The sequence below is a fragment of the Hippocampus zosterae genome, chromosome 11, assembly GCF_025434085.1.
Source record: "Hippocampus zosterae strain Florida chromosome 11, ASM2543408v3, whole genome shotgun sequence".
Classification (NCBI taxonomy): Eukaryota; Metazoa; Chordata; class Actinopteri; order Syngnathiformes; family Syngnathidae; genus Hippocampus; species Hippocampus zosterae.
The window spans coordinates 4,380,359-4,401,764 of NC_067461.1; the positions used below are offsets into that span (position 1 = coordinate 4,380,359).

The following is a 21,406-nucleotide window of genomic DNA, read 5'->3' on the forward strand; positions in this document are numbered from 1 at the left end:
AATTCACCCTCCCAAAATAACCTCAGCTCTAACCTTTACTGATCCAATTCCAAGTGGCCCTCCGCTTGAATACATTTCAACTTTTTTATTTTTCCCCCCCCCCCCTCCTTCCCTGCTGCATTTTTGAATTCCTCATCCGACCGAGCGCTCGCCACGTCGCCGGACTGGCTCGCGCCATCGGTAAGCGCGGACGTCGAGGCGGCAGGCAGGCAGATGAAGAATGAGAGCCAGTCTGTGGTTTCACAGAGGGCTAATGATGCCTGTGGTGACTACAGGCTACAGTCAGCCCCCCCTAACGAAGGGAGTTGTGACACAGCCACAAGGGGTCCCATTTAAGCCAGGCACACTCTGAAGTGCACTGTAAGCACCCTCCTTTTCTTTTTCTCTCTCTCTCTCTCTTTTTTTTTTTTTTTTGCTTGTGGCTAACTAAATTCCGCGGAATGCTACAAATTTAGCGAGCAGAGTTGCTGCTGTCTGGAGCCGCTGAAAACAAGTCCAGCATCAAAGCGTCAGCCACGCTGCCAGTAATTGGCCGTGTAATTGCTCAGGTACCCAAGGCGCATTGCTTTATATTAAATATTTCACACCTTTTTTTTTTTTTTGGATGGGGGGGGTTTATTTTTTTTTAAACATACCCTATGATATATTAGTACGAGCAGTATTATTAGTGTTTTATGGTCTTGGATCTCCAACAGTGAGAATTCCATTAAAGGGGAGGCCGAGTCCCATCTCATCAAGCCAAAGCTTTAATTTTGCCCTAATATCGGCCGTCCGTTTCAGCGTGCATGAGCGCGTGGCCACGCGTGCTCTTGGGCGCACATGCGAAGCGTCCATATGTGTGTGGGTGAAGTGGATGATATTGAGTCTGACTTCATAAATCACCCAGACACTGATAAACTCCCCATGCACCCACACAGCGCTAATGGGCAACCCTTAAGGAGTGTGAGTGTCTCGTGCGGCGTTTGATTCAACATTTATGAACCCCCCTCACATGCACTCACTCACGCACACACACGGACTCACACACGTGACATACACTCATTTGAGCCCCCCACAAAGAATATGTTTGGGTGTCGTTGCCAGTGCGAGTTCATATTTTTGACCCGGGCCAGGTTGCATTAATCACCGACGGGCGCGGTGAGAAATATTTGAGCTTATAGCGCCCGCAACAACAGCAGCAGCCTCGACATTTCCCAACGTTGGTTTCCTTCTCATAACTTACATCCTGTCTCCAACTCCCCACTTACATTTCATATCCTGGCACCTCCCCCCCCCACCTCCCCTCCTCATTATAGAACAATTTTCTCCCCCACATCAAATACAAACACACTCCACGCTTCCGTGTCTTTTCTCCTTCTACATGTCGGCTCATAACTCTGCAACCTGCTCCCCCCCCCCCCCCTCGGTAGAAGCGTACAAACCCGAGCGGGGTCCTGCAGCCACGTCATTGATTCATTCATGGCAGCTTTTATTATTTCCCAAAAGTTTGCAAGCTTTTTAAAAATTATATATACAGTATATATAATGATAATAAAAAGGATAAGAAACTTTTTTGGGGAGCGCGTTAGGCAAGCTGAGATCAGCAGAGTGCTGCTGGGAAGCCGGAGGAGTGTTTGCTACGCAGATAGTCCAGTCAGACACGGGAATAGATAGCTCGCGTAGACAGACTGAGACTTGGCCCGCGCTATCGGGTTTCCCCCCCCCCCCCCCTCTTGTCTGTCTGCCGGGACCGCCTGGCCTCGTAGGCCCTGACACCGAGGCACCGTGCAGCCAGCCACGACAGCTGCCACGGGCAGCCTCTAATACCGAGGCGCGCCGCCGTGCTACGCTTGCCGCCACAAAGAGCAATGTCATCGCAAAACACGGCATCCTTTGATGCCCTTGTAATGATCTTTGTGTTTTGAGAGGGGAAAGCGGGATGCTCGGCGACTCGTCGGCTTTCTTTTAGAACAAAGAGCCCCCCCTACGCTCCGCTTCGGATTGGTCATGATGAGATGGAGCAGGAATAAATGAGAAAGTGAAGGAAACTCTGACGGCTTTAAGTGCGTGAGTGTGTGCCAGTAACCTTGTATCGCTATGTCATTGTAACCTTACGAACCCGGCAACGGAACCGCCGTTCTCTAATTAGGAGCGGCTGATGAAGGGCCGCGTTACACGGGAGCCTCTCCTCGGCACGTATCAATCTTGAGCCTGCGTTGTGGTGAGGAGAGTGTCTGAGCCTGGAGAAAGTGCAGGTCTAGCCTTGGTCCTGTTGATGGAGGGGGGGGCGGCACTTCAGAGGCTCCGGGACCCCGTGGCACCAGTCTCTCCGGTCCCCCCCCCCCCACCCCCACCTCCAGACAGACTGGGAGCATCTGGGCTCTGTCAGCGCCTATGGCCCCCGCAGACTGCGATCTATATGACGGGGAGAATTGGATCAGAGAGTAGTTGGGGTGATGGTGGCGGGGGGGGGGGGGGGGGGGGGATATAAGCCAGATTCCTCAGCCCCATGTGCAAAATGCATGCCAGTTAGCATCATAGGTAGCGCTGCGCGCGCGCGTGCGGCTGCCGCGACGCTAGCAGGTCAGAATGATTAATTTTGCATGATGGGAGATGGAGGCTATTGATTAGAGGCTAACGGCGGAATAAGTCCTCTCTATAAATTGTCCAATTAAGTATTAATTAAAAGTGTGGCGCTGGAAATATTCAAAATAAAATAAATAACACATCACGGGCGTATGCAGATTACATTGACAGAAATCATTCCAGAGATGTGTTTTTGAAAGCGCTCTGTGATGTGAAAGGCGTAGATGGGAAGCTGATACGCGCGCTTGCCAAGACTAATTAATCCATACACTAAATTAGGAATATAAATTGTGGTCCCCATCTAACAAGGTCAGTTTTAACTTCTCACTTTACACTTTATTTAACTGTGCAAGAGAGGTGAAGGGAGGGAGGGGGCGGGGGGGCGGCAGCAGAACGACGCCCTATCCATGCCTTTCACTTATTATGATTGACGATTGATGATTAAGTCCTCCAGCTGACACACACCAGCAAAGCCCGGTGAGTTGGAATTGGATGTGACACATACACAGTTCTGCGTGTTAGGTAATTCGTTGACGAGGGGCCAAATTCATTTATGGAACAGCGGTATTGGCAGGCGCGGACACTCTCTGCAAAAACAACGATAATCACAGAGGTTTGGCGCGGCGTGACAAGGACTCTTCAGGGAAAGGCCCTTACACGCCGCTTTGTTGGCCGCTCCTTTTCCTGAGACGTTGAGGAGGGGGGGCGGCGGCGGCAAAACATTCGCCGCTGTTCCTAAAATGAGAGCGACTCGATGCGCAAGGTGCGCGTGACGTTCTCAAGACGGAACGCGGAATAGAAAAGCCCCCCGTAACACACATTTCTATACATTTTCTTCGCTCTACTCATTTAACAACAACAACAAACAAAAAAGTCAGTCGGAGAAATAAAACACAAGGGGGAGGGGAGCCATTTAATCTCCACTCGCGTTCCCCATTTTTCCTGCTAATGAGCCTTATTGACAATCAAACAGAAGCTGTCATCCCCCAGGATGCAACACTCCCCATCCCCAGCCTGTTTGTCATAGTGTCCTGGCAATCAGAGCCCGCCTGCAAAGACCAGGCTGGCAGTTAGCGGTTCTCGCAGCGGCGCTGCCTGAAAATGGCACACTTCCTGTAGAGTTGCAGCTGCCGCCTCTGCTACTTCCATTACTTTCTATAGCATGCAGATGTTGTATCAACATTCCCTGCCAAGGGGACTGCAATAACTGCGAGATTCATGCCATGTTTCGGAGGCACGTCAATTTCTCAAGTGGCACAATTAAAGAGGGGAAATGCAGCAGCACCGGGTTTCTCACAGGCGCTGAAATCGGAAAAGAGCTTCCCCCGCCCCCCATTTTTTTTTTAACTTACCTCCAAAGGGGGGCGCCTCTACATATGGGTTCCGAAATCCACCCGTTTTTTTTTTTTAACTGCCCTTTTCCTGAGTTGGAGCTGTTCTGTGAGCCTTTGTGCGGCGGACCTGTCGTGACCCACAGCGGATATGGAAATGGGGGCGAAGGTTTTATGGGCCAAACGGATTGGACACAGTCGAGCTCAGGGGGCATGAATATTGGATGTTATTTCTGCTCCCTTTTTATGTAATCCATTGCCAATACATTATTAATAGATGATATCATATCCAGAAGTAGTGGACAAAGCACTACAGAGGAGGTGAGGGTGGGGGGGGGGGGTACTATGAAAGGAGCTCTATATGGCGAGACGGTGGCAGTTATTTTATCGCCGCACCTCGGCGCTCCCGGACCCGGGCAACATTTAGGGAGTCGTTTTACGTTGACGAGGTGAAGTTCGTAAAAGGGAAAATAGGTTGAACGCGGCGCTCCCCGTCGAGGCTAAATCTTGCATTTGCCGATTTGAAATTCATTGAAACATTAATGAAGTATCAAATGACACCCAAATTCAAGTTTAATGGCTCTTCCAACGCGCCGGGATACTTTGCTCATCCTTTTCTTGACTGCGCCGAGTGAAGTGGAAATCTTTGAAATCTTTGTACGGATCTAGTTTTTCGACGTAAAAGCCACACGGCGTCCTGGCGTGGCGTTGTAGCGGGGGGGAGCGCGCGCCGTATTATCGGATGTTCTCATTCACACACAGACTGTTTAAAAAAAGAAAAAAAAAATTGTTTTGATGTGGAATTGTTCAAAAAAAGGTCAGCCCTCTTTTGATGTCGAGCCGATGTCATCGCAAAGTTGTGCATCCGGGTTGCGCACTCAAAGCAGTTGCATCCCCGCTACGGTGTCTAAACACCCCCCTCCACCCCCACCCACCAAGATAAACTATTGTCATGCTATTTGAGTTTGATGCCCCCCGCGTCTGGACACGCGCCGGCACAAAAGCTGTGACCACAGCGACACCCGTCAAAAAGTCAACCTCCTCAATAACGGCGACAAGGGGAGCGGATGCGTAAGCTAATATTCCCGTTTTTTTTAAGGTCAGCTGGAATTGTTTTTTCTCCCGGGAAAGTGCAGATTGATAAAAGCGCAAACAAAAACCACTTTCTTTTTTTTTTTTTTTTTTTTTTTTTCTGAATGCGTGTCCTCCATGGCCTTCGGTGAACGTTTCATTCCTTTCGATCAACGCAGCCCAATTCCCAGCGTGCACGGACGGGGCCATTGTGGCTCTTTCAGCCCGGGCGCTCCCCATTGACCGGCTCATTGTCCGGCCGCCCTTTTGTGCGCGCGCTATCACCCGAGCGCAATCTTTCACCTGAAAAGTCCCGCCGACGGTCACCTAAAGCGGCCGAGTCGCCCCGCGCGGACGCCGCCATGAACTCGGGCCGCTAATGAAGAAATATTTATTGCTGCGCGGGCAGCTTCAATAAATCCACCGCCGCGACGGCTAATAGCGCGGCTGTTAGTTATACCCGGCAGAGGTGTTCAATATTACCGCACTCTGTTTTCATAGCAACGTTTTTTTTTTTTTTTTACCTCCCCTTTTTCTTTTTTACATACAACAATCCGCGAGCAGATGTTTGAAGCGCGGCCCCTCGGCAAGTCTCGTTTAAGATCGATATAGCTTTTCAATATTTCTCTCCCTTTGACAGATAAGCACTAGCGAGGGCCGGTCTCGATAAGAGCGGCAAACGTATGGACGCGTCGAGCCGCGCGCTCCCTTTTGATTGCGTGACCCCGCTCACCTTTCGCCGGCGTCGGGAGGGAGAGCGGCCGCACGCTACGGCGGGGAGATTGGGGGGGGGGGATCTCTCAGGCTCTGGTTATGGGGCATTATTGACCCAGGATTTATAAATATTTAATGCACACATTAAGATCATGGCGGAGGGTGGCCATTAGAGTTCTTCCAATAAAGAGGCTCTCAGAATGATTGAGTGGCGTGGCCCCCAGCTCGCTGGACACAGAGAGGAAACCTGCTGAGACGATTCGAGTGCACCTCCAGCTTGCCTGCGAGCGCTTAAAATTGGCAACAACTGAGCAAACATGTCATTTTTGATTGTACTTTCGCCCTCACAACTTGTCTGTCCTCCCCCCCACCACACTTGCCTCCACCCTCCTCCTTTTTTTTCTGCTCAGCTGGCTATTGTTCCCGCCATGGCAGTCGGTGCCCGGGTTTAATTTACAGCCGCGCTCTCCCGCTAAATGTACAGTTTGCGCATTTTCCTGCCCGAGCAAGATTTTTGTCATGAATAATAGAGACGGCGGTAAGCAAGGCGATAGATCCAACGCTGTATCCGAAACAGATAATGCAATGTCAGGGCGCTATTGTTATCAGACACTTTGGATTATCGGGGGAATGATTTGAGGCTGGGAGGCGATTGCAGCTGAAAATTAAATTGCTCTTTTGAGGGCGTCTGTCCCTTTTTTTTTTTTTTGCGCTATCAGCAGCCGCCCCCTCCCCTCCCCGCGACTATCTGCGCGGTGGCAGCGTCCGCGCGTGCCGCTTGACATATAATAAGCCGCGATATGCTGATTGGCACTCAGGTTGCCACCGCTTAATTGTGCATTAAAAAGGAGGAGAGGTGACCCGCGGACAATGTTGCCTTGATGGGAAATTGACATTTTGTGACCTGCGTCCCGGTGCGGCGCGTAGGACGCCAGATAAGATGCTCTCTTGTTTTTAGGGAGAACTTAGCCCCCATACACATACCCCTAAACACTCCCCTCCCCTCTTGTTTGACCCACTTGATGAGTATAGATTTCACAGTGGTCCTCCACCCCGCCGCCCCCCCTCACCCTCTTCTTTCAGCTCGCAAACTATAAGGAATTCAAAACGATTGCGGCTCGTTTAGACAAAGGATAACCTTGCGCTTTCAATGTATTGATTCTTTATTAACTAGGTGGCTTAATGCAATGAAATGAGGGATTTGAATGAGCCCCGTTTGGGGTGCCTTGAATAAGAAGCGGCTGCTGTTTATGAATGGCGACAATGAGGCTTTGAAGCGGGCCGGGGAGGATTTCACAATGTCAGAGCGCTGCGTCGACAAGAGTGGGAGTGAGGGGGGGGGGGGGGGGGTTGCTCCATATTTTGCAGAGGTTCGACTTTACCACATAACGACGTCATCTCAGCTGCGCACCTCGTCCTCCCGGTGGTCCGTTTGAGTGGTTGCTCGCGCTCAAGAAGTCCACAGTGTTGGGGGGGGGGGAAAGCGTGTTTTTTTGTTTTTTTTTTGGGGGGGGGGGTTTGCTTTTTGTTTTTAACTGCAAAAATTTTCATAAAACATCAATTTTCCATTCCAAATGTTGACATTTTTAATGTTTCTCCCCCGTAAACACGCGTAAGCTATGTGGCAGAGTCATAAGTGGTGAGGAAAAACGACTTCTTTACATTCTACAAAAACAGAAAATAATACAACCACAAATGGAGCCTGTTATTTTTTTTTCTTCTTCTTGTTGTTTTTTGATTTTCAGATTTTTATCTCCAAGTTGTCCCTCATGCACATTAGTATCTATTGGATCTTAACAACTATCATATGGGTCACAAACAATTTATTTGACAATACAACCAACAAAGTTTTCTCCAAAAATGGTCTGTATAGATAATTTAAAATCAATATAAAAATAAACAATGAAGTTTGACTTCCCCTTTAAAAAAAAAAAAAAGGAAAAGAAAGAAAAACTGGACAAGAGAGTCTTGACGGAGTAACACAAATTTTTGAGAATACACATGAAATATATGCACATTGCATTTCATCAAATACAACAAAAAAAAAGAAAAAGAAAACAAATGAAGGCAACATTTCTTGGCTGAATTATCTGTGCTGCATCACTATATTAAGGGCAATGACGATTAATACATACATAATGAAAAGCAATATACAAAATTTCCGAGATAAATACATTATTTATAGTTGATATGTTACAAAATTTCCCTCAGTGAGCGCAAGTGTGTGTTGGAACAGAAACATGACAATGAACTACTGCACGCCTACATTCTCGATGGATTTGCTTTTGGACTTTTTTTTTTCATTTTTTTCCTTTTTTTTTTTTTACACATTTTTTTTTTGTGTGTTGATCTAAAAGAACATGAAAAAGACAGATGTATAAATATTTAGCACAAGTTTGGCAATATCACAATAGTCTACCATTTTTTTTTTTGTAACCACATATAAAACACATAAGGGAGTTGGAGCTATAGAAGGGGAGAGAGACTGCTCCTCATCAACAAGAAACAGACTTCACAGTAGCCTAGGAATGCATTAATATACAGTGCTAGCAAAAAAGTTGAAAAACATGGCAAACACACTTGCTTAAAAGGAAGCTCTAGACATGGAAGTACATCATATTCATCAACAGAGCAGTGTTTTGTACACATCAGTGTGCTTGTTGAGTCAAAGAGAATTTTTTTTTTTTTACCATTTGAAGATGATTTTTTTTTTTTCCCGAGCTACAATAAATTACAAAATTTAAGTTAAAATGCAGGAATGAAACATGGTACAACTTCACCGGCCCTCCCCCCCCCAACCCCCCTCGTTCCCCCCACCCTCCCTTGTAATTTAATGATCAATGAACTACATTATATATCTCTTATAATTTCCAGTTGAAACTGTCTTGGCCCATGTGCCCCCCCCCACCCCACCCCTCTCCAACCCACCCCAATCACATTTAAAAATACAAAAAAAGTCACATTATAAAGACGCACAACTTCTGTGTGTGGATCTATTAAAAGAGAGTCGGAACAGGAAGAAAAAAGGAAAAAGCAAAAAAAAAAAATAATCATAATAATAAACAACAATTTTCTGAGGCAAACAAGTTCATTGGCAAATGTACTGTACATCAGTGTTTTTTTTTTTGTTTTTTTGTTTGTTTTTGTTTTACTGTACAATGGCGAGTCCACAGAGTCCCTTCCAGTATTGAACGTGTGGTCGATCGGACGGATCCAAGGCCGAAGCGCAAGCCGACAAGTATACAAAATAAACCCTTCATCATCCTGTGTCCTCGTCAAGGGTGATGGAATGAGGGGGCGGGGAAACAAACAAAACAAAAGCGAAGTCCCACAGAAAAAAAAAAGGAGGAGAAAAAAAATGCGCTTCCTCGTGAGATCCTTTTTCTTCCGCGGGGTCATTTTGAAAAGATTCAGAACGAGCAGTCGGAACTATACATGGCACAAGTGCTTTTTTATTTTGTATTTTTTTTTTTGCTGTTGTGTGCCCAAAGGAGGGGGGGAGAAGGTGGGGGGGGGGCGTGTCCTGTGAAAGTGGTAGACTGGTGCTTGAGATGATGAAAGTGCATTTACATCGGTGGGACGACGAGGCCGGACATGGCTGAGAAAAAGAGGAAAGAGGTGATTAGTCCATCAAGTTTCGGAGAGTTCTGGAAAAAAAAAAATGCAATGAAATAGTGCGTCTACGTGTGTGGATGCGTGCGTGTTCGGGTGCGTGTTGCAAGTATGTCCGCCCGCCGTTCCCGCCAGTGTTTGCCCGCAGCTGCGCTCCCTCCTAGTGCGTGAGACTTTGTTAAGCTCCCTCCTGCTCTGACATTTCAGCCCCCAGCACGCCGGGCCTTGCTTTCGTGTGATATTTCCACTCGGGCATTTCGTCGGGGCAACGGCAAACAGTTGGCCCGACGCTCCGGGGAGGCGCAAAAACCCCCCCACCGGCGCCGTCACTTCCCACAATCCGTCGTTTCTCAGACCTTCCCTACCCGAACGTTCCCCTTTGACGTCGGACGACGCGCCGCGCTCTTCCCCGAGAAAGATTAGCCGCGATCCACGCTAGCTTCGGCGCGATCGTTAGCCGGACCATCTGCTCGGGGCCGTCGTGAGCGACTGCACCTCACCCGGAGAGTTTATATACGCGGTACTTTTCACACATTTGAACAATTAGGCGACGACCGAACTGCCGGGAATGATATATGACGATCTTGCTGGGGGAGTGTATTTGTAGAGTCATGGTTGGAATGCTTTTAAGTTTGCCAGCGCAGATGATGATGGCGAGGCATTGCTCATTAATTTCTGCACAACATGTATTAATAAGTATGAACGTGTTGAGAGATGAACTTTAATTTCCCACTTCATTAAGCCCAATGTTATTAATCTTGGGGCGCGCGTGCGTGTGCGCGCCCGCGACGGCTTTGCTTGTTTTTCAAACCAATCACGTCGGCGGTGACGCGCGCACACTCTCAAAACCTAATAAACATAATGACCGAAAACAATTCTCGCGAGCTTTTTCGTCGGCGGGGATCGTCCTTACCAAAGGGCAGCGAGGGCGCGTGTCGCAAGATGAGTGTGTATGGGTGTGTATGTGTGAGTGTGTGTGTGCGTGTATGCATGTATGTGTGTGTGTGTGTGTGATGTGTAAATTGGCCTGTCAAAAATGCATATATGTGTAATGATTAATCCCTCACCAAACCGGACAGAGGCCTGAGCAGCAGTATCTGACCAGTAGTCCGTAGGGAAAGGATGAGGGGGTGAGGGGGGCTCACCTTGCAGTCCGTTGCCGTTGGCGCTGGTGCAGGAGGGGGGTGGGGAGGCCTGGGGTCGGACCACAGGGGCGAAGGCGCTCTTTTGTTTAACTGCGGAGACGACAGGGGAGGGGAAGAGGGCAGGAGGGCGGGTGAGAGTGAGAACGTGCTGTGAGTAGTGCTTAGAGAGGGAGAGGGCGGTCGAGGTAAGGCTGGGCTAGTGTTACTTTGGGGTCGGGAAGGCGGAGGGGGGAGGTGGGGGGGGGCACGGATGGGATCAGCGCTTGCGGGCTCCCGCTATCCTCAGATTGAAACACATTTGAAAGACTCATGCAAAATATATTGTCACTGGATGGAGGGGAAATGATACTTACCTCGTGACTCTCGTCGAAACGAGCGCATGGGTTGCTAACGGAGCAACTCGCAAAGCTAATCTCGGTGAACAAGAAAAATCCACAAGCTTCTTCCGCAACGCGCTTTCACGGAAAGTCGTGAAATCCCCGACAACGAAATTCAGCCTCCTCAACTCGATTTAACCAAAGCGGCGACTGTGGATTAGCGCTCGCAGCTCGTGGCTGAAGGTCCCCCGGATTTGACTTCAGATGCCCCCGTCGGATCTCACCATCCAACGATCGTACCGTCACGATACCAACCGTCCGATTTCGGGCGTCGCGCATCACATAGAAATCCAAAAAGGCCGTCTCGATCCGAACTAGGCGCGTTACCGAGAAACGCTCGGAGCGAGCCACGCAAGCGAAAATCACACGTTAGCTTGCGCAGCCATGTTCGAACGCCGGTTGCCAATCATTCATTGAGGCGAAAACCAATGCGGGAACTGGAATTCAATCAGCGGCGGCGGTTGAGTGCGACTCACTTCCATATGGGGAGTTGGCAGAGGATCCGTTGAGGAACCCCGGGGAGCTTGGCACTCCCAGGTTCATGCCGGCATTGCCGTAGCCGTTCATGCTGTTGCTGACGGTGTTGTAGCTCGACTGTTGCGGGGTGCTGCTGGAGATGTAGCCCCGGGGGGACACGCTGCTGGTGTTCCGGCTGTAGCCCACTGCACAACCAAGACACGGACACGGGATGGGTGGAAAAAGGGCGCTTTGTTCATTGTGAAATTTACAGCTGCGATCAAAAAAAAAAATATATATATATATAAAATATATTTTTATATCAGCTCACACTGCAGATGGCACTTTAATAAGAACAGAGATTTGAACTTAATTGGGGCTTTTAACAGCCTATATTGTTCTGGAGTCGGAGCAGTTACTCAAAAAAAATGTGGATTTCTATCCATTTTATTTTATTTTTTTAATGAGTGGAGTGAGAGTGGGGTGGGGGGGGGGGGGGTGGATCAAATAAAAAGTAGTCCGCATTGCCGGAGACATATCCGCTTTCCACCGCTCCCGTGACCGCAACGTTTTTTTTTGGGGGGGGGGGGGGGGGGGTTAGTGGGGGGGGGCCGAGCAGCACATCACCTACCTTGGTCGTTCCCTTGTGACTCAGACACGTTGACTGCTAGCTGGCTGCTGAAGGAGTTGACTCCCATCATGCCGTGGGAGGCCGTGTTGGCGAGAGAGGGGATCTGGTTGTGGTTGCGGGGAACGCTGTACAGGGCCTCGGCGATGTCAGCTGCCCTCTTCAGAATGATCTCCTGTAGAAGCGCGGAAAGAGGAAAGGCAAAGGTGGTTCCGAGTTTCCTTTTTGTAAAGCTCGCGCGGCCGCTTTGATGCCTGGTTCACGGCTATATGGTGGAGCGCGCATCTCGCTCCAGATATAGCCGGAGCGAAAATCCCCTATGGTAATGCTCTGGTGTAAATTTCTCATTTATATAAGTCCAAACGCTGCGCGGATACCGACCTGATTGTTGTGGGGCATCCCGTACAGGGCCTCCACGAGGTCAGCCGCCCTCTTCAGTAACACCTCCTGATTGACGGGAGAGAAAATGCTCAGAGTCCATCGCAGTAACAAAGCATACGGAAAACGTGGCGGGCCTTTTTCCCGGTCGCCAAAAAAGCGAGGCGCATTGCCCGTTTTAAGAGGCGCCGCGCCTTCATTTACACACTACTTTACTCCTCCCATGCATGCAGAGCGGTGAATAATGTTCCCTATCTTAATTAAACCGGCGCAGTCCTTTAAAAACAACACCTCGCGCCCGATTCCGGGCTTGCAGAGTTCAGCGTCGAGCCCCCCCCCCCCTTCCGCCCCCTCTCCTCAGAACAATAAAGTGAATTAGCTGTGGGTTAATCTAGTTCTGTTGTAATGACATTAAGGAATTTTTCAATTAACCTCTTTGACTGGCTGCTGCAAAGGACTTCACAAATGACTTCCCATCCAGCAGGAGCTGGGTGCCCGTGCCTTGGGGACACGGATGCTCAGGATGTGGTCTTATCCATGTCTGCACGCTTGCCCCGGCTCGACAATGCGGATTAGCTGTGTTGCTTTTGGCTCTTAACATCGAAAACGAGTTGCCCCCCCTCTCCCCCCTCCAAAGGGATCCCGCTCGGTCGCTCTCCCTTTCCGATCTGCGGGCTAGGTGGCAGGCTTTGGCCCGCTTGTCGCGTCTTTGAATTCGCCACTCGCAAACCAAATCCCTCTCAAGCGAACCAGACTGCTCTCTTTGCTTTTAGAACACAGGAAGGCAATATGCTGGAAGCGGGACCCTCTCGTGGTTTTTTTTTTTTTTTTTCGAGTGCTTTCAGTGGCGACAAAGGCACGTCGGAAGGCTCTGGTTGTCACCTGCTGTAGAAGGCGGAGATTTGTTGACCGGGGGCTCTTAGAACCCCGCTTAAAAGCAATGCAAATCTGTCAGCAAGAAACATCTCAGATGGCGCTTGTTTTCTTCCCACATTCACTTGTGTTTTCTTTTCGCGGGTCCTCGGTAATTTGTCTGAAGTGTTCCATCGCTTGGCAATAGCCGAGCGGGATTAAGACGGCAGCTGCCGTAAATGAATGTAAACACAGCCTCGGTTGCCTTCAAACGGCGGCCCTCCAACGCTTGGCCTCCATCCGCCCGGCGCCTCGTGTGTAGCGCTAGCGCTAGCGTGCGCGCGCCGGCCGTGTTTACGGGTCCTTTCATCCCGAGGAGCATATCTAGCGCGGCGCTTGATTTATCAAGATGAATCACTGTAGAAGTCACTTCCAGCAACGCGGCCACGCTTTCTTATAGAAACATATCGCTTAATCCAGCCCAAGTTACCGGATGGGTGGTTCTTAGAATGGGCATTTACCTCTGAAATTGGTGTGTATGCTCCACGTCGCATGCATCTCGTTTGCATACAAATAAAGAATTACGGTTGTCGTGAGGCAGGTAGGCTAAATGAGAGGACCAGCTGTCTTGATGTGTTCTCATCAGGCAGAACAGATTTCTCCCGCGCTCGCTGAGTGAGATAAAGTGGCTTTCTTTCTCCTTTTGTCTGCGGTTAATAATTACCAATAATCTATTCTATCATATTTCCAGCTTCTCCTACACGGCTCTCAATTTTAAGCAACAATTAAAGCAATTAAGAGTGTCTCGTACGCCGGCCATGTTTCATTCGCTGTAAAACGTCCTCGCCGCTCCTTGTCCATATGGCACTTTGCAGCAGTGACATAAGGACAGCTTGGGAGGGGGAGAAAAAAAAAAGAAAAAAAGGAGGAGAGGAAACGATATTGCCTCTCATCCTTAATCTGTCGTTTACCGCGGCGGTGTCTTAACTAACCGAGCCGACTGGCGGGTCTATGCTTAAGTGGCAGCCCAGTCATATCCGAGGATGATGAGAAGTGCCGCACCCAATCAAGGACCAAGTTTGTTGTCTGCCGACGAGACGCCTTCATGCGGATCAGCTCACGCTGTGAATACGATTAGCGCGGAATAGTGTTCCGGGGGCATTTCCATGTAAATCCGAATGCTACTCCAGAATAAGTGTAATTGGCTTTCATGTCATGGAGACATATCAGAACACGCCATGCTAAATTGAAACAATTAAAGGCCTCAAATGATTCCTTTTGTTCGCTGACAAACGCGTGACCGATTTCCGCCCGGTCTTTGCCTCGCTTTGCATAAAAGGTCTCGTGTTCAACAACTGTTTAAATGGAGCCGCTCACATGACAGATCACCCAAGATTTAGACGCCGCTTTCGGGCGCGTCGCGCGCAAAAACGAGGGGGGTGGCGGAGTTGGGGGGGTCATAACAAATGACGCGTTGTCGTAAAACAAGCGGGGAAAAAAAACGGGGGGGTCGCAAAGAATGTGATTCGTGGAGCGGCGGTAGATTAACGCGGATGTTGTATTTATATTATCGCAGTTAATAAAAGAGGGCCTAGGTTATGTAGCTTGGAGTGCTAATGCCATTATAAAACTGTAAGGCAATTACTCTGTTAGCTCTAGCCCGAGGTAATGAATGCATTTAGAAGCGCGGGGCCATTAGACGAAGGTACTTCAAAGAGCACAGGAAGAGAGATTCATTTAAATACATGGGTAATTGCTTGACATGAGCACATTTGTAATATTTTCTCCTGGCGGATTACGCGAGGAATTGGAAAAGAATGGGGCTTATGCTCATTTTGGGGCGGCGGAGGGGGGGGGGAAAGTAAAGAATCCGAGGCAATCAGCTTAATAATAAAACAATATTGAGTTTTTCCACTTTTAATTTCATAATGAATCTAATTTGTTACAGAGAGAGAGAAATTGAGTGTGATATAATGTGATATCCAGTCTATTTGTCCATTACTGCCAGAGGGCACAAAATGGTATTATAAATTGTCTTTTTTATATTATGAACAGAAAATTGTTTTATAACAAGATCTTAAAAAGGGTGTTGAGGGGTGTGTGTGTGTGGGGGGGGGGGGGGGGGGGGGGTGGAATTCCAAAGTCTCTCTTCACTTAACGCAATGCCCGCAAACCAATCTCCTTTCTCATCACTTGACTGCTCACACTTATTACTTTTCATATTCACCCTGGACTTTGCATTGAATTTTTATGTCTGCACTCCTCCCACAGGGTCAGACTGTCATCTACGATGTTGTCTTAGAATTACGAGGTAAACTTCAATCAGAGACAGCTCCCCCCCCCCCCACCGCCCCCTCCTCCCGCCCATCGCCACCTCCACTCTCCCGCCATGTTTTTTATTCCCCCCCCCCCCCACCCCCCTCTCCTCTCTGTGTAGCAACAATATTAGCGTGCATCCCTCGCTATCCATGAGCACTCCCATATTGGCTTTCTGTCTCCTTACAATTACCACGTGTCTTACTGGTCCCAGGGAGAAGGCTGGTGGAAATCAATAGCGCAGTAATATTATCAACTGGAGGGTGAAGTCATGGGCGGGTGGGGTGGTGGGGGTGGGGGGGGTGAAGTGGGTTGGGTGTCGATTTGCCTTTCTGCTAATGCACACCCCGCGTCCTCCAGCTCCAGCTTTATCTCCTTTTTATAGACCCCCCCACCACCGCACCCCACCCCCAACCCACCTCACCTGCAGCCAGTAATGGCCGCTGTCGACATGCCGTTTCTGTTCTCATTCCAGATGTACATGCGAGCCCCGGCAGCCGCCGCCGCCGCCGCCGCCGGCTCTTTTTATTGGGAATGTGCTTTTGACCCCTAGCGCTGACCCTCGGATGGCAAGCTTAACAATGACGAATCACTTGGTGGGATCATTTACATGCCCCCTGAACCCCATATTTGGGTCCATTAGAGAGCAAATCAAATATTTATGTTGTTTATTGGAAGTGCAGGGTTTCATCTCACTCTGTGATTGTTTCATGCAAAGGCCGGGAGACCGCGCTATATTAAGTATACACGCGCCCGGGAAACTAATCTCGGGTCCGGTGTCAAGAGCTGTCTCACTGCCGGCAACGCTTTGTATTCATGGAAAGAAGTCTGCTTTCTCCGTAATAAAGTCGTGTTTAACAATGCGCCTGTGGTTTTTCTTTTTTTTTTTTTTTTTGCAAAGGCACGGTGACTTTATAGAACAGAAGTAGCACAGCCCGCATTGACCGGGAATGCCCGCCGTCTTCACAAAAGTGGATCTGAACGCTCAGGGTTTACCCGCTAAAATTAGAGTCACATTTCATGCCAAGGTGTTACGTCCCGTCTCCGAGGGGACGGGCTTCTAATTGAAACACTTCATATAGCGAAGCAAGGGCTAGCTGCGACGCTCCGCTTTTCTCCGCGTGGCCCCGGTCAAACATTTTGAAGCGAGCGCTTCAGTCTTGGTCTTTATTAAATTGTCCGTTGGACGTTAATGATATTGCCGTGTTGCATGCTGGGATTTCATAGATAAGGTCTTGAAAGGTTTTACGGTGTTATTAAAACTCTTAAGGTGGCCGCCGCTTTACTTGCGCGACTTTGAATGGGGCTAATCAGTCATATGATGACGCTTGACACATCTGGAGCGTCAGTCACCGAAATGGCAACCGGCATGGTAGCAATTAGTGACAGCGCAGAGAGAGATTTTATCAATGGGAAGTGGATGGAGCCAGAGACTCAAAAACATCGAGTGTGGGGTGGGGGGGGGGGGGGACAAAAAGTGTAATGGAATCAAAGAGTTTCATCTCAGCGGGAGAACGATCACCCCGTTCCGGCGCGGCGGCGGCGGCAATATCGCCGCCCGTTTACGTGCCACGCAAGCGCATCTCAGACGCGGCGACGTTAGCTTTCAACCGCTTCGCCCGGGTTCAAACGGGAAAACAATAAGAAAAGCCGCAGCATCAGAACACGCGGTCTTTGTCTATTAGCGGCAGTAAGACGAGGGGGTTTTACGGCACGGGGTTCTGTAAACAAAAGATTAAACCAAATCGAGCCGCAGAAAATGAAAGGAAAACATGAGTGGGGTAATGAGGGCGCCGATGTCGTTTCTGACCAGATTAGCATCTCCACAGACTACTGGAGAGGAAAACGCCTGATTGAGCTATTTTACCGCACAGAGAGTTTACGCCTCTCTCCTCTAACACTAAACCAATGCAATTACCACGCCGGCTAGTGGCTAAGCCACATATGTGAGGCAAAGCTGTTCCTTTTTAAAGCCTCGCGTGTCGGTCGCTAACTGTGAAATGCTCGCCTTGGCCGCGGTTTACGCGGGTTTTTTTTTTTTTCCCCGAGACGGTGCACTGACCTTTGGTAACCTTTCGGGGTCGCCGGGGTGTCTTGGGATGACCTTCTGCAGCCTCTGGAAACCATAGTCGATGGTGGGTTCGTTGAGGGCTGCGCGAGAGGCGAGAGGAGCGTTATGAGCGGTTTTCATAAAGGGGGGGGGGGGGGTTGGGGGGGGGGGTTACGCAGACAGGAAGACAGTAATTGAGCAATCTGTTAGCGTTTACAGTACAAAAGTCATTTCAGAATGGCTAATTTCAACAAAACCTCCGGGGGTGTCAAATCGCTTCATGAAAAAGTGTGGGGGGGTGGGGGGGGCAGCGGCTTCGTGTGTGGCGATGGAAAAAAATGACACAGTTACTTGTGACACTCGTGTCACAGAGTGTTATTCCATTAGCAGCCGTGATGACCTACATCAGCGCCGGGGATCCTTTGCAAGGGACCCTCCCCCCTTTCTGATCCAATGTAGAATAATGACTTCAGCTAAACTACAGAGCCGGCCTTTTTTTTTTTTTTTTAATCTAACCGAGCTTTAATAATCTGTGAAAGGCTGTCCACACATTGATCTAGTGTAAGCCGCTGTCATCTCACACTTGGCCCGCCGACCGAACCGTACCGCGAGCAGAGCGCCCGTGAAATACGGCGGCGGATCCCACAGAGCCATCAATCTTTCCCACCCCTCAAATAGTAATCTGGAGCATGAGGCATATTGGCCGATGAATCAGGGGGGGCACAAAGTAAATGAATCATAACCAAGACTTTTGGTGAGAGCGCGGCCCGCTTTATGTCTTGACAGTCCTAATGGGTAATTGAAGGCTTCCTCGCGGCGCCCGCCCGGTTCTAAACAATCACGTGCACGCATCGTAGAGAAAGGAGGGAGGGAGGAGAGCAGTGCAAAAAGGAGGTGTGGGAGCGGGGAGGGGGGCGCGACTTAATAGAGAACATCACTTCTCAATGTAGATATCATTTTCAGGAGAGTAACTCCGCCGAGCGAGGCGCTTCATAAATCAACGGCTTTCTATGGAGACTAATAAGAAGTGTCTTCCTCTATTCATTGTTCAGCCTGTAATTTGGCCCATCACTCATTATTCAGCATGTCATTTCGACATTAACGCCGCGCAGCTCGCCGAACCCGCTCCACGGCACAGAAAGGCGACAAACGTACGCGCGAGGCCTGACGATACCCTCACCGTCCCGCCCACCGCCGCCGGCATCTAAATACGCAATGCAAACCCCGCACCTTTTGCGCTCCACTTCTGCAACTACAGTAATTGCCAGCTCGAGCGTGATCAAACGCAGCAATTACGTGTTCAAGCGTGGCCGACGCAGGCCGCTAATCGATAGCAAGGATCTAGCGTAGTGCCCCCCCCCCCAACCCCCCTGCAACTACAGTCATATGCAGCTTCATTTTCCCCCAGCTCACCTGAGTAACATACACCACTGGAAATCTAATTTGGCAGCTCATCATGCGTAGCGAAGGCGACAAAAGGGCCCGCCTCGCCGAGTGGACAAACGCCATCTTCCCCCCCCCCTAATAAAGGATTGATCTGCCGTATCGATCGTACATGACAAGGCAGTAGCGAGGAATTTGCCCCCACTTTCCTTTGTTATTTCCAGCCTCATTCTTATCTGTGAGTGCATGCACGTGCGCACACACATACACACATGCACCTGCCCGGGCGTGCGCAAGGCGAACGCGCATACGCCCCCCCCCCGCCAGACCCCGCCGCTCTGTGTGATGTAAATTGTGTATGTGTAAAAAGCACTCCATAATCAGGCCATCCATCATCAGAGGCTGTCAGTGGGCGCTCTCGGGGCGATACATCACGCGCTCTCCTGTCCTCCGCCTCAGCTGGGGCCTGCTCCAGCCGCCAGGCATGCTGGGAAACGCAGCCGGAATGGCGCGCGAGCACGCTACGTGGGACGAGACCTCGGCCGGGAGAGGTTGCTCGGTGTGACGCGGCGTCGCCAATGATAACGATGCCGGAGAGACTTGCGGGGGGGGGGGGGGTTGCGATTTGGGAGAATAGGATATCCTGAAAGAAGGCCTCCAGGCTTAAGCGCTCACGTCTGCGAATGAAAACACACCGGCCGAGCCGGGCGGCGAGCCGGCGTGTGACGACACGGCGCGCTCTCTCTCATCTATCATGGAGATGATCTTTGTAACAACCCCGGCGTAATGAAATTGGTGACACGGACCGCCATCTGCTATTGATTTCATGCAAATGCTTGTGACAGTTGATGGAGACTTGCATTAGCGCTAAACGCCGCTGTCAGTTGATGACTTGACAGTTTTGTAGGCGCCGCATGTACGCCGGCGCAGGCGGACGCCGACAATGTCGATAATCCCGTAAGAGCCGCCGATGATATATACCCGGGCACTTATATGCAGACGGGGAAAAGAAATGCCATACCTGCGCGCCGCGCCACCGATTTTATTATTATTATTATTTTTTTTTTTTTTTTTTTTTGTCCTCTGTACAAGGATTTTCTTTCATCCTGATTTCTCCCGGAATGATTGTACACAGTGACAAGTGGCGCTCTCTCTTCCGTCTTTTCCACTGGAGTTTTTTTAGATGGTTTTTCCATGTGGGGGGGCTGCGCAGAAATTCGGCAACCGATTTCGTGGAGGGATGAAATTTGGAGGCGGGGTCCAAAAGGCATGCAAATAGCGGAGAAAACCGAGGTGTCAATAGATCCCGAAAAAGGCTTACATTCGATTTTTCTAAAGTCACCTGCCTTAATTGTCCGTTTGCAATTGCACTTAATCCTTCGATGCGCAATTTAAAGTCCCTAAAAAAATGCCCCCATTGCACCTCTGTGATCAGACGCAACTTTTGAGTTGGAACAACTGTCCAATATAAATGATTGCAAATATACAAATACAAATTGTTTGCTCCGAAACCATTTTCTTAGGTTGTTCTTCCATCGGGCTTTAATCTGGGGGGTGGGGGGGGGGCATCGCCCGACTTTTTTACCGGTTTGAATCCTTGAAATGTTGAGTTAGCGTCGTTGCCGTTTAAGTCTTTTCTACTTCTTTGGTGTAACCGCGAAAACATAACTGCAGCGTATCTTAAGATATTGCGAATAAGCCCATATCGCCCGCTCCAGTGAGACGAAAATGAGAGGTCTTCAATTTGGCCCTGGCGGCCTTGAAAATGTCTTGACAAACAAAAAGTCTTCAAGTTGGACATCCTTGATCCCTTTCTTCCAAATGTTGCCACTGAGCCACGCATGAACTTCAATAGCAAAAAAAAATAAATAAAAATCTGGCACAAAAAGCACAAAGTTGGGTATCTATGACTCTGAATGTTTTGTTTGGCCTCGGAGGAGGTTGGCACGCCACTCAGCCAGCGCCATTGAACTTTGCGAAAAGAAAACTCTCCGTATTGTCATTATTTCGCCGTAGGATGACCAAAATGTGTTTTCATAATATGATCAAGGGGCATAGGAGAGTGGGGGGGGGGGTTGGGCGGGGAATGCCGAAGCCCATCCTGCCCCCTTTCCGCGAGGGCTTTCAATCGCTGCATGGAAACATGAAACCCTCCGCAGACATCCCATAAATCCTTCCCTGGGTGGGGAGTCTAGCCAAGTGGAGGGGGGGGGGGCTGAAGAGGGCAGGGGATAGCTATGATACGGGTGGTGGCGGTGGTGGGTTGTTCAGATGGTGGGGGGTGAGGGGGGTGTTTTGCTGGCACGTTCCAGTCACGCCCGCTTCCCGGCCCGCGGCCAATCAATACCACTTTCCTGTTTTAGAGGTGGGTAATTATGAGGTGGAGAGATTGTGTGACCTCTGACCCCTGCTGCATTACTGGGCTGATATTAAGATAAATTGCCTGATTTTGGGTAAACATATGCTGCAATTCAAACTGTCAGCACTGGTTTGCTCAGGGATAATTTGTATTGATCTCCTGGCTTCTT

At 49.5% G+C, this 21,406-nt stretch overlaps 1 protein-coding gene across 2 annotated transcripts; it reads right to left on the reverse strand.

Moving 5' to 3' along the window:
- Positions 1–7,031: 7,031 nt before the first annotated feature.
- On the reverse strand, positions 7,032–18,636 carry LOC127610583 (transcription factor COE3-like). Of its 2 annotated transcripts, none has more exons than XM_052080896.1 (6): positions 17,508–18,636; positions 12,281–12,346; positions 11,903–12,074; positions 11,292–11,477; positions 10,361–10,528; positions 7,032–9,279 (listed from the first exon to the last, which is right to left on the reverse strand). In XM_052080896.1, exons 1-6 carry the CDS (start codon positions 17,634–17,636, stop codon positions 9,248–9,250), a joined length of 753 nt encoding a protein of 250 aa, XP_051936856.1. In that variant the 5' UTR covers positions 17,637–18,636; the 3' UTR covers positions 7,032–9,247. The 2 variants fall into 2 exon arrangements, with proteins under 2 accessions (XP_051936856.1, XP_051936857.1); XM_052080897.1 differs by having other exon boundaries at positions 10,439–10,528; positions 17,508–18,632.
- Between the last annotated feature and the right edge of the window lie 2,770 nt (positions 18,637–21,406).